This window comes from Elephantulus edwardii, unplaced genomic scaffold (assembly GCF_000299155.1).
Source record: "Elephantulus edwardii isolate Elephantulus edwardi_28Jun2011 unplaced genomic scaffold, EleEdw1.0 scaffold00033, whole genome shotgun sequence".
Classification (NCBI taxonomy): Eukaryota; Metazoa; Chordata; class Mammalia; order Macroscelidea; family Macroscelididae; genus Elephantulus; species Elephantulus edwardii.
In genome coordinates, this window is record NW_006399783.1 from 17,881,637 (window position 1) to 17,894,916 (window position 13,280).

The window sequence follows — 13,280 nt, forward strand, 5'->3', positions numbered from 1 at the left end:
AATATACTCTAGTGTGTCAGGAAGAGTCAGGATGGTGCCGGATAGAATAGGGTTCAGATATTTTGTTCACAGGATCGCTATGAGTTGTACTCAACTCAGAGGCACCTAACAACAACAACACCAACATGCTCTTCCTGAGAGTGTGGTTCATGGGGCTGTCAGATGTGGTTTTTCTATTATGTTCCTTTCAGGTCAGAGAACATAATTTTAAATTTTTGATTGACAGTTTGTGTTCAGAGCAAGGTTAATGAATTTGAATCTTTTTCATTGTATAATGTTTAACATGCCCCTTGGGCCAAATGTTAATTGATTTTGGGATGAACATTCTTTTAAGTGCTACAGCAGTGGTCTGTCTATTTTGCCCTACTGCAGTAACTTGGAGTTGCTACAGTGATGAACAACTGTACCATACGTGTGTCAAACACTATAGTTAACTACCAGTCATGGGCAGTGCTTGGTGGAGCTCCCAGATTGACTCACGTTTGGAAGCAGGAGTGGCATCCACTTCCTAAACCACATGCCTCTGGAAACTTTGTGATGGCCCTTGTATGTAAATGTTGATTGGGCCTGAGGGCCTATTGCTATTGTTATTTCATTTTGGAGAACATTCTTCTAAGATATACAGTGCTTTTCTGACAGTTTACTGTAGTAAAATAATCTGGGTTTGCTGTGAAGCTGAACCTTGTGCCATTGGGGGTCAAATGCCATAATGGTTACCCATGGTGGATAGTGTTTGGTGGCGCTCCCAGTTTTAAGACAGGTTTGGAAGCAGGAGTGGCATCCTCTTCTTAAACCACATGCCTCTGGAAACTCTATGAACCAGGAGCAACAATGATAGTTATAGAAAGACTTTAGGCTTTTTGTTCATAGGGTTGCTATGAGTTATGAGTTTTCCTCAATTTGATGACAATGAACAACAACAATGTTAAATGTTAAACAAACAATGTTTAACATTTAAGTTTCTTTGCATAATTAGTCACTTTTACTAGCAGGAACGCTGGTAGTACAATCTATCTCGTGTTTTTCTGCTATGCAAAGGGCTGTGCATCCCCAGCTCTTCTACCAGTGACTCCTTGCAGACTCCTCCCAACTGAGGGTCTCTAGGAGCCGTAAGATTCAGTATCATTGAGTTGAGTAGACTAGTTGGAGGAGTCGTGGAGATTCAACATCCTCTGTAGAGTCTCCTTAACTAAGACAGAAAAAGACAAGACAGGTGAATCATTCTACAATGAGACATACCATCAGCATAGTACTGAAGGTGTACCACTGAAACACAGCCATATTATACAATTTAGAAACAAAGAAAATCACCACCAGATCATACCTGGTAACAGTCATGATCCATCACTATTACAGGAAGTACTATACAAATAGACAAAGGCCATGATTAGAATGTGTATATAATTGCAGATTTTAAAAGTTTATGGTATTGGTTATGTGGTTCCTACAAACAGGTTGTGTGACATTTGGAACTATGATTCCTGACCTTGTGGGCTGTTTTCAGTAAATCATGTAGGGCACACCCAGGCAAGTTTCTTGGTTCTTTCTACAAATCCCAAAGGTGAACTGCCCTCCCTTGGGTCCCTAGCACTTGCTGAGCATAGCCACACCGTGGATTTTATGGTCAAGAAGAAATTTGAAGGTAACTGAATGAATGTCAAAAATAAAAATGTATCTAGGGCTCCACTGTAGATCTCAGCCTACAAATCAAGTGTTTCCGAATTTAAGTTGAAGTACATGTCACAGCTGTCAAGTGCCTGACTGCTGACTGAAAGATTAACAGTTCGAACCCACTGATATATTCTCAGGAGAGAGATGTGCTTTGTTTCCACAAATATTACAGCCTTTGAATCCCCATAGGGCAATTCCATTCTGTCCTGTAGGGTCACTATGAGTCAATTTTAACTTGATGACAACAGGTTTTACTAGTAGAAAGAAACAGTAATGGACCAGAATTCAGAAGCCATTTCCCAATGTTGATGAGGATGTGGGAAAATTGTACCCAGCAGTGAGTAAGGGAGCTCTGATGGCCTAGTGATAAGCTGTTGTGCTGCCAGTCCCAAGGCACATAGTTTAAGGCCATCAGCTGCTCTCTGGGAGAAAGATGAGCAGTCTCCTCTTGTGCAATTTATAGTCTCTGAAAACCCACTAGGAGGGGCAGCTATGAGTTGGTTATGACTCAGTGGCAGGTAACAATTCATTGCTTGTAAGAATAAACCAGGAGGTTGGATAACTTACCAACAAAAAGAAAAGAAACCCAAAGAGGGGCAAAAGACGTGAGTAGACATTTTACCAAAAATGACACTTAAATGGCTACAGAGCACAGAGCCATCAGAGAGATGTTCATTGAAACTACAGTCAGATACCATTTCCCTCCCACCCAGATGGCTTAAATCTGAAAAGAGAGAGAAAGGAAGAATAACAGAAGTTCTATGATGGTGATTTTGAACTGTAGTTATTGGCCACAGTTTCATCCAGAAAAGTAGTTTTAAACTTCATACACAGTCACTGATAACATTGTTTTTAAACTTTAAATTTAATCTTTCTTTTTCTAGAATATTTCCAAGTTTCTAAAGAGTAAGAAATGATGGAACACTGGGTATTTAGAAATATCTAGGTAATGACTGAAATATGGGTCAGATTAATAGACACTTAGGGACAAAGTTAGCTTTGGAGTTAGGTAATATTTTTGCCTATAACAGCAAAATTATTTCTATAAATTGGAAGAGTACAAAACTCTTCACTTGAAGGTCCCTGTGCCTGTAATGTGTGATGGATTCTTAAGTAAACTTGTCTTTACTGATCCTCTGTAGTCTAGAACGATGTCAGGAGAACTGCCACCAAACATCAATATTAAGGAACCTCGATGGGACCAAAGCACTTTTGTCGGACGAGCCAATCATTTCTTCACGGTGACAGATCCCAGGAATATCCTCTTAAGCAACGAACAACTAGAGAATGCAAGGAAAATAATACATGATTACAGGTAACATCATCATCATCATCATTATTTTGGCTTATGTATTGATGAAGTATCATTAACTTAATTGCTTTTAAACCTTCACATACTGATTTTACGAGTTTTTATTTCTTCGCTTTGGAATCCTTTATGAAAGGGGGAACCCCCCAAGAAAAAAATATATTTACTTCTCTCCATTGATACCCTTTTGATAGCATGCCGAAATTGTGGTGGACAAAGTCTTAACTGTCTTTGCTTCTAAGGAGCACACTGGCTGCATTTCTTCCAAGATTGATTTCTTCTTTTGACTAGTTCACAGTATATTTGATACATTTGAAAATGGGGCAACATCCCTCCAATCAAGAGGTGCCAGTATGTGATACTGGCATTCATATAGCCCCCTGACTCTTCCCAGTAACAACCATGTTGTGCATCCTTCTATATTCAGCTATAGTGTCGGGGGTGGGGGGTTGTGGTTAGAGTAGAGGGAGAGATTGGCAAGAATTAGGGATGACTGGTTACTTCTTATCTCTTCTCCTCTATCTCATTGCCATCAAGACATAGCTGACCCTCCACTGGCTGTAAATTGCACCGGAGGAGATTGTTTATGTTTCTCCCGTGGAGCCACTGGTGGCTTTGAACTGCCAGAGAGGTATAGGCTTTGGGTTAGTGGCCCAGCTCCTTACAGACTACACCACCTGAGCTCCCAACCGTGGTAAATAGGTCCGTTGAATAAGGTTCTGCAGAAAGAAGTTCTGATGGAAGGATGCTGATGGCTGTGCCTTCAGAGAGTGTCCATTCCATCAGAGAGCTGGTATGATGAGGTAAAACAAGATGTGGCCTATGTTGATACTCCAGACAATTTCAATTTTTCTGTAAAGGTCCATTTAATAAGTATTTCAGACTTTGTGGGTCATAAGAGGCATATTCTTCTTAACTTTTGTTGTTGGTTCCCATTACGATGGTCTTGTGCACGGCAGTCCCATCTTCACAAGTGTTGAGTGGTCCATTGTTGTGACCTTTCTTCTTAGTCTACCATATTCTATAAACACCACTGAAACTGCCCACCATGGGTGACCCTGTTGATATTTGAAATTCCAGTGGTGTAACTTCCAGTATCACTGCAGTATGCAAGCTCCCAGCAAACTAGCATAAGGGAGTAGGTTTTATTTTACAACCCTTCTAAAAAACATGTAACACTGGTAGGGAGCAGATCATATGTACTTTGATAATTCCTGCTGTAGGAGAAAGTCAACTAGAAAGTAGGAATCCGACTGATGGAGCACTGAGTGTTGCAGACATTTTGCACTTGACTGCTAATTGAAAGTTTGATGGTTCAAGGCCACCCCGTGGTGCCATGGAAGAAAGGCTGAATGATCTCTGCTGAACACTGCAGCCAGGAAAATCCCATGGGGCAGTTTCTACTCAGTCACACACAGTGTTATCTTGAGTCAGAACTGGTATTTATACACCTAAATGTACCCTTTAGAAAGATACTCAACACCCCGTACTTAGGTAGCTAGAGAGGGAACCAAGGACAAGATAGAAACATTATTGCCAATCACCAAATCAGGCCAGATGTTACCATATGCTGATGTGAACAAAGAGAGAATGAATGCACAGAAAACAAAACAGCAAGCAGCCCTATGAAAAAGTGCTGACTAACAAGGAAAAAGAATGAAGACTCCGTCAGAGCACATTTCAAGAATTACGGAAAATAAATGAAGGATGTTCTTTGTGCATCTGGAACAAAGAGCCATTAAAAAAAGAGAGAGGTTGATATGAAAAGGCAGCTAGATGAATTGCTGAAAAAGGATGACATAGAAGAATTTCAAAGAACCTAAAAGTTTAAGAGCAAAAATGTAATTCTTCATTGGAGATGAGTGTGGAATTCCAGAGCAGACACGGCACCGTGCAAAAGCAGAGGCAGAGAGGCATAGAAGAGGCCTGACATGTCCCACAAGGATGTTGTTCAGAGGCTGGCAAAAACTCATGTTGGGCACCACAAAGTTGGGACCAATTCATAGCTGACCCTCTCTTAGTGTTCAGAGGCTATAAATCACATGGGAAGAGATTGCCTATCTTTCTCCCACAGAGAAGTTGCTAGATTTGAACCATGTGCTGTTGGGTTGGTAGTGCAACTTCTTACCCACTAGGCCAACAGAGCTCTTTATGCTGACTCGGCAACTGTATCTGATAAGAATCTTGGCTCATAGGGTTTCCCATGCTATACTCTGTGGGAACTGATTTCCAGATCACCAGTTATGTTCAAAGCGCTGGCCTTTTCTGTCAACAGCTAAGTGCTCAACCATTGCACTGTCAAGGCTCCTTTTTTTCTGTGAAGAGCCAGAGGAACCTTTTCTTTAATTTAATATTTTTTATTGATTTTCATATAATAATATCTTTATAGTATGTTTCATTCATATACATTGTTTTATACAGTCTTTCAAAAAATATTTTGTGCTTTGTGAGACAGTCATTATCGCATACTCTGTGCTTGTTCCCTCCTATACATTGTCTTCAAGTCAGGGCTGATGGAGACAGATGTGTCAGAGAACTGAGCTTTATAAGAATTTTAGTGGCTGATTCTTAAGAATAGACTGCTAGGCCTTTCTTCTGAGTTGCCTCTGGGTGGACTTGAGCCTTTTCATTAACAGCTCACTTCATAAACTGTTGTCCTGCCCAGGTACTCCAGCTTGTTTTATCATCCTTTACAGGGTTCAGTCCACCCATAGTTCATAGACTATTTAGAAATGGACTGTGGAATGTAGTTTGTTAACCTCTGATAAAAATGAAAAGGAGATTGATATGAAAAAGACTGCATAAGGGGAAGAAAGAATGGATAGTGAAGATACAATTGATCAGTACTACTAACGGAGAAATTGGAAAAGAAGAAATGTAACATATGTAACAGAAATTATCCTTGTTTCCTTGGATGAGGAAAGACTTTGCTACAAATTAAAGAGAACTCACCACCTTACTTCATTTTCTAAAACTTGAACTTGGGTCTTTTCTTTATCCTCATAACTATCTGTTAACATCTATGTAAGCTGTTGCATTCTGAGTCATTCTCATTAAAGAAGAAGCAAGTCAGAGATGCCTTTGCTATTATGTAGCATTGTTCTAGAAGCCCTGACCAATTCTGTAAGGCAGAGAAACACAAGTAGATATTGAAAAGATGAGACAGTATGTTTATTATTTGCAAATGATTGCGTTCTCAACAATTAACGGCAAAAAAACAGAACTATTAAGAGACTGTTATCAGGATGGACCTTGAAATGGTCTTGAAATGACTACAACACCATTCTTTGTCATTTTTTTATTACTTTCACGGTATATTATATGATTGTCATTTGACCTTGTGGATAGCAAATTGTGGCTAACATTGAGAAGAATGAGAATCCCAGAAATCTTCATTGTGCTCATACGCAACCTAGACCAAGATGCTATTGAAAAAAGGAAGAAAACACTGCATGATTTAAAAATCAAGAAAGGTCTGCATCAGGCCTGTATCCTTTCAAATCAAGACAGGTTTGCATCAGGGCTGTATCCTTTCTCCATATCTATTTAATCTGTATACTGAACAAATTATTTGAAAAGCCAGTCTTTATGAAGAAGAATGTGTCATCAGGATTGTAAGAAAAGTCATCAGCAACTTGTGTTATGCAGATGACACAACCTTGCTTGCTGAAAGTGAAGAGGACTTGAAATACTTGCTGCAGAAGATCAAGACCTTCATTCTTGACTATGGATTACATCTCAATATCAAGAAAACAAAAATCCTTACCACTGGGCCAGTAGACAACATCATGATGAATAGAGAAGAGATTGAAGTTGTCAACGGTTTCATCTTGCTTGGATCCACCATCAACCTTTGGTACCAGCAGTCAAGAAATTAAGAGCTATATCACTTTGGGGAAATCTGCTATCAATGATCTCTACAGAATATTGAAGTGAAAATGGGATCATTCCTTGGAAAGGGACATCATACTTGAGAGGGTGGAGGGACAGCACAGGAGAGGAAGACCCTTAATGAGGTGGGTTGATTCAGTACCTGGGGAAATGGGGATAGGTATGTCAGAGACAATAAGATTGGTACAGGATAGGGCAAGGTTTAGGGCTGTTGTACATAGGGTCACTATGAGTCGCAGGTGACTCCACAGCACATAACATCAACAACAATGATCAGTTTATTTAAAGACTAAGAGGTAGTCCTCTGACCAAAGCCATAGTCTTCTCAATTCTTGCTATGTGTCTGAAAGTTAGACAATGACTAAGGATGACCAAAGAATCGATGCCTTTGAGTTGTGGTGTTGGAGAAGTTTCTTGAATATCCTATGGACTGCCAAAAGAACAAACAGGAAGGTTCTGGAGAAAGTGAAACCAAGGTGCTTCTTAGAGGCAATAATAGTTAAACTCCACCTTACATACTTACAGCATGTTGTTAGGAGAGGCCACTCATCAGAGAAGGACATCATGCCTAGAAAGGTGGAGGATCAGCATAGGAGAGAAAGACCCTCAACAAGATGGATTGATGCAGTGACAATAGCAATAAGCTTAACTGTGTAGGAAATGGTAAGGACGGCACAGGACGAAGCATGATTCAGATCTACAGTTCACAAGGTTGCAGTCAATTTGATGTAACATACCAACAATAAGAAAAATCCACTCTCTCCTATCAGTCAGCAATACTCAGTTGTTCATTACTATCAAGTTAATACTGACTCCTGGCAACCCTGTGGCATCATGCACTGCACCACTAGGGCTCCAAAAATCAGTTAAAGTAAAACACTCAAACTTCTTGCTGTTAAGTCAGAACCTATGTATGCCTGGCCCTCTAGAAGGTTTCCAAGACCAATCGCAAAGGAGGAGATTGCCCGTCTTTGTCCCCTTGGAGCCTCAGGTGGAATCACACGGCCAGAACGATGCAGCCTTTGGCTTAGCACAACTCTGTATGGTGGTAATTTTAAACTGGGTTCAAAAAAACAATAAAAAAATGTTAAATATCTTGGAATAAACTCATCCAGAAGTGCAGAGCTATGGTAAGCCCCCTAGGGTCATAAATATAAAGCATTTGAGTGAGGAGAGCTGAGTGTGCCCTGGACTTAGGTGCTGTTAAATCTGCTGAGACTCTACAGGAACTGCCTGGTCCTGCCCCGCCCTCACAGCCCCTGCTGCTGCCTGGGCCCACTGTTGCAATCACTGTATCATTCCATTTCCTTGAGGTCTTCCTCTTTTTCACTGGCCGTCTCCTTTATCAAGGCAACAATGTCAGTTTTCAAGAACTGACCCCAAGGCATCATGCTGGGAAGGGTTGAGCAAAAGAGAGGAAGACTCACGATGAGATGGACTGGCACAGTGACTTCGAAAGTCACCGTGAACATGATGAAGATTGCAATGCGTCATAATCAACTTGATGGTACCTGAAATAATAACTGCTTTACCACCAAGCATAGTGTCTTTCCCCAGAGACTAGCACCTCCTGATAACAGACCCCAAGGATGTGAAACGAGCTTATACCATTCTCACATCTGAGGAGCTATTGAAAGACTTCATATTATAGAGGTATCATTTCTCTCCAGAAGAAGACATTTTCAGTCAAAATACAATTGTGATTGCCTGTAAAACTGACAAAATGATTCTAAGGTTTACGTGAAAAAATAAATTGAGTAAGGCATTTTATTGGAAAGGAAGAATAATGGAGTGAGGAAAAATGTTCTATCAAGTATCAAAAAGACTGTCAGATTAAGATAGTGGGTATTGACACCAGCACAAATAGATAATTGACATAAATAATAATAATAAATAGTCATGAAGATGATACTATAAAGGATTATAAAAAAAAGATACTCAAATAGAAAAATTGATCAAAACATGTAACTAAACTCTAAATATTTTGTACCACATTTATCTCATCAAATCAACTCATTGCTTTCTAAAAATCTTGGATGTGGGTAAAAATTTAATCACAAAAATATTTCATGTACATGAAAAATATATAAGTGACTAAGATATCTAGCAATGGAACATTGGTATGACATTTTATGATATATGGTGGAATGCTATAGCGAATTTAGAAGATGGTGTGGAAAAAGAATTACAAAGAGGTGTGTTCTGAATGTATCATTGTGTTTAAAAAGTGGATACTTAGTAGCAGGAAGGTATGACACTTGTAAATAAGCATATGGCATAAAGAACATGAAAGAGAGGCTGAAAGTGTGCTCACCAGAACATTGACAGTAGGGATTAGATTTCAGTGGTTTAATGTGTTTCTACATTAGAGCAATTAAATTTTTCATGTTTCTAGCAATGGAAAATGTGTTTTTAATAAGGAGAATAAATAATGAATATTGAACTTTTTTTTTAACTGAAGAGTCTATTCTAGGCTTTTAAATGGCTGGTTGTACAAAGGAATTGATATTCGTGAATGCCATGAATTTTGTTTAACTGATTGAAGATTTTTTAATTTTTTTTTTAATTTTTGTTGTTGTTCACCAAGTTCAAATGGCATACCGGTGGCTCAGTACTTAGGGGCCTGTGCTGCTAACCTGCAGGTGGCGCCACCCTAGTGGTTGGTTTGGATTCACCAGCTGGGCTGTGGGAGACAGAAAATCTCCTGCATGGTTTACAGCCTCTGAAAACTCGCTGGAGGGTCAACCATGTTTCACTTCCTACTTAATAACAATGAAAGAAAGAAAAGTTCGAAATACAGTTGAAAATACATCATTTAAAGCAAAGACTGTTTTAACGTTAAAGACTTCTCTATTATGCTATGTGTTCTTCCAAATTACAGGTAATTCGAGATAGGCTTGAAATGTTCATTTTAAATGTTTATCATCCTTTGTTAAGATTTCACTGCTTGTAGTAGTTAGATTTGTGTTATTTCATTCAGGCACAGTTGTAGAGGTTAAGGAGCTCTGGTGCATAGGGTTTTTGAAGGCCTATTACTTCAGAAGTGAAAGATTTTGAAGCTCTGTCTCACATACTTTGAGCCTGTTGCCAGGAAGAACTAGTCCTTGGAAAAGTACATTATGCTTGGAAGGGTGGAGGGACAGCACAGGAGAGGAAGACCCTGGATGAAATGGATTGATACAGTAACTGAGGCAGTGGGGCTAAGTGTGTCAGAGACAGTGAGACTGGCTCTGGATAGAGCAGGGTTCAGAGCTATTGTGCCTAGAGTTGCAGTGAGCGGGCAGGTGACTTGACAGCACATTCAAAAACAACAACAAGGAGCCCTGGTGGTACACTGAGTTAAGCTTTGAGCTGTAGAGTTGGCCATTCAAAACCACCAGCTACTCTGTAAGAGAGATAAGGCTCTCTGCTTCCATTAAAGATTTATGGCCTTGGAAACCAGAGTTCTGTCCTCTAGAGTCACTGTGAGTTGGCATACAGCCGTACTCCATGGCTGTATGAATTCAGGTTAAAAATTGGTAGCTGCTTGTCTCTAGGACTCTGCAAGATATTTGAAAGGAAGCTGCCATGGTATTTGTCATTGTCTTCCCTAGACAAGGAGTTGTGCCTTCAGGTCTTACAGAAAATGAATTATGGAGAGCAAAGTACGTCTATGATTCAGCTTTTCATCCTGACACTGGTGAGAAGATGATCTTGATAGGAAGAATGTCAGCTCAGGTTCCAATGAACATGACCATCACCGGCTGTATGATGACATTTTATAGGTGAGTTATGTACTTTTCATATTGCAAAGGACTAAAGTGCATTTTACATTTGTAAGTCATAATGAAATAAAATGTCACTTCATTTATAGTTTTCATTTTGTGTGAAGGTGGCAACCTTTTTGTCCCTTCTCTTTATCCTCTCTGTGACTCAAAGAGTCTCTGGAGGGTGTGGATAATTAATGAGCTCAGTTATTAATGAGCAAGTCACTGGCTTATGTCCACCCAGTGACACCTCAGAGGAAAAACCTGGCGTCTTGCACTGGAAAAATCGGCCATTAAAAACTATAGAGTACAGTTCTACTCCAATACACACACACACACACACACACACACACATAGGTCAGATTGCCTGGGTGGCAGCTGTTTGTTGGGTTGAGGGTTGTTGTTTGTTTGTGTTTTTTTTAATTACTCAAAATGAGGTTAAAGTTTTTCCTAACTCATAGACTCAAAAGAAAAATGAAATGGAGAAAGAAAAAGCCATTAAGTACATTCTTTTGTAACCAAATAGACAGAGACAGTTGCTCACAGAGTTGGGAAGATGGCTTAGACTCCAAATAGCATCCATTCTTCCTCTCAAGACAGGCATCTGGCATTTACTGAGTGCCTTCTTTGCTCCTTTAAAGCACAGATGGTTAAGTGCTTGACTACTAACCTCCAGGTTAGTGGTTCAGACCTCTCCAGAGGCATCTCAAAAGAAAGGACTGGCAAACTATTTTCAGTGAAAAGGTCGCCAACCTGATGAAGCAGATCCACTCTTAACACTCAGTTGCCTTGAGTTGGTGTCACTTTGACAGTACGATTTGATTTTTAATTCTCTGTTAGGCCATCTATAAAGTTCATCTCTTTTGATCCTCACAGTCTGCCTACTGAGTGAGGAAACTGAGGCTCAGAGGATAGCTAGCTGTCTGTTGAGTTGCACATATCCTCCACTGGGAACCAGAATAGTCTCCCACTTAGCCTTTGCCCCTCTCTGGAAGCCCTTCTCTGGTCACTGATGGGCACGCATGGTAATAAATGATGATAATGGAGGACGGTGATTCTATTTCAGGTCTACACCAGCGGTGCTCTTCTGGCAGTGGGTTAACCAGTCCTTCAACGCGGTGGTGAACTACACCAACAGAAGCGGAGACGCCCCACTCACTGTGAAGTAAGGCTGTACAGCTCAACACTCTCCTTCAACACTGCCTTTTATGAGATCAGATAGTGACATATTCTGCTTAAAAAGCATATTAAATAATGAATGGGAGTGATTGAATGCAACACAATATGAAGAATAGTGTGAAACACAGTGTATTCAAACTGATAAGCAGGAGTGGCTTAATAACATGCCTCTGGAAGCTCTATGAACTTTGATAAATGTCTGTAGTTGTAGAGGGGCTTCAGGCCTTTTGTTCAGAGGGTCGCTATGAGTCATGCTTGATGCAAAAGCAGTCAACAACAACAACAAGCAAACTAATATAAAAATTTAAAACAAAAAAAGAAGTATATTTAGGTAAATCATTTCTATTATTTAGAATATGGGCATATTTTAAAAGAAAGTATGTTTCTTTCTATTAAGATAACTTTTCATTCAGCCTGCTTCACCAAACAGTAGGTCTCTGAGGTTAGCTGCTGTTAAGTCAATTCCAACTGTTAGTAACACTATGAGAGGCAGATTGCAACCTTGTCCTGTCCTATATCGATCTCACAGTGTCTGCCATGCTTGTACCTGTTGTTGTAGTCACTCTGTCAGTGCATTTTGTTAGGGCCCAGGATGGTACAAATGATGTGTCCTATGTGGTTTGAACATACACATTGGTACCATGGAAGAAAAGCCTGGTGATCTACTTCCATAAAACGCAGCCCTTGAAAACCTCTGGTGCCTGATTCTGCTTCACACATATGGGGTCACCAGGAGTCAAAATTGGATTTTATGTTTAAGGTTTTTGTGTTCACGACAAGCATTACTCTGTTGAAATAGTGTCAGTAGGTTGACATGTCTCTTGCATGCTTGAGCTCACATACCATGTGGAGGCAACTCAAGGATAGCCTCTTACCTGAGTTGAGGGAAATAACAAGCCATCCCTCCAATAGCCATCCAATAGCATGTAATAGCCACCAAAATCAAAAGGAAATGGGTCAACCAGAATCTATTAGAGGTTAACAGGGGAGAGGGAAGAAGAAAGGGGAAGTTAATCAGAAAGCATAGAGTGAGCTTCTGTTTGTGATAATGGAAAATTTTACCACAAATATTTGGGTACAATATGATTTATGTAACTGATGTCACTATGTTGTTCATGTGAATTTTTTTTAATTGGCAATGTTTTGAGAACTTTAGTAGTCCTAATCACAACATAAACAGTCTTCCAAGTGTCCTGAAAATCTACAGTCAGAAGAAGATAAAATAGATGAATGGGACCTTCTAAGACTCAAATCCCTATGCACATCCAAAAACTTCTCCAACAGGGTAAAAAGGGAAGCCACAGACTGGGGAAAAGTATTTGGTAATGACATGTCAGATAAGGGACTTATATCTAGAATTTATAAAATACTTGAGCACCACAACAAGATAAAGGTAAATAATCCAGTTGAAAAATGGGCACAGGATATGAACAGACACTTCACCAAAGAAGACATTCAGATGGCCAACAAGCACATGAAGAAAT

General features: G+C 39.8%; 1 protein-coding gene across 1 annotated transcript in view; it reads left to right on the forward strand.

Moving 5' to 3' along the window:
* The window catches only part of SFXN1 (sideroflexin 1), a 76,224-nt gene that overhangs the window by 28,993 nt on the left and 33,951 nt on the right, over positions 1 to 13,280 (forward strand). Inside the window, exons 2-4 of the mRNA XM_006884368.1 lie at positions 2,814 to 2,986; positions 10,465 to 10,635; positions 11,684 to 11,782. Of these exons, the coding sequence (XP_006884430.1) occupies positions 2,823 to 2,986; positions 10,465 to 10,635; positions 11,684 to 11,782 (434 nt within the window). The 5' untranslated portion in view covers positions 2,814 to 2,822. The remainder of the gene's footprint in view (positions 1 to 2,813; positions 2,987 to 10,464; positions 10,636 to 11,683; positions 11,783 to 13,280) is intronic.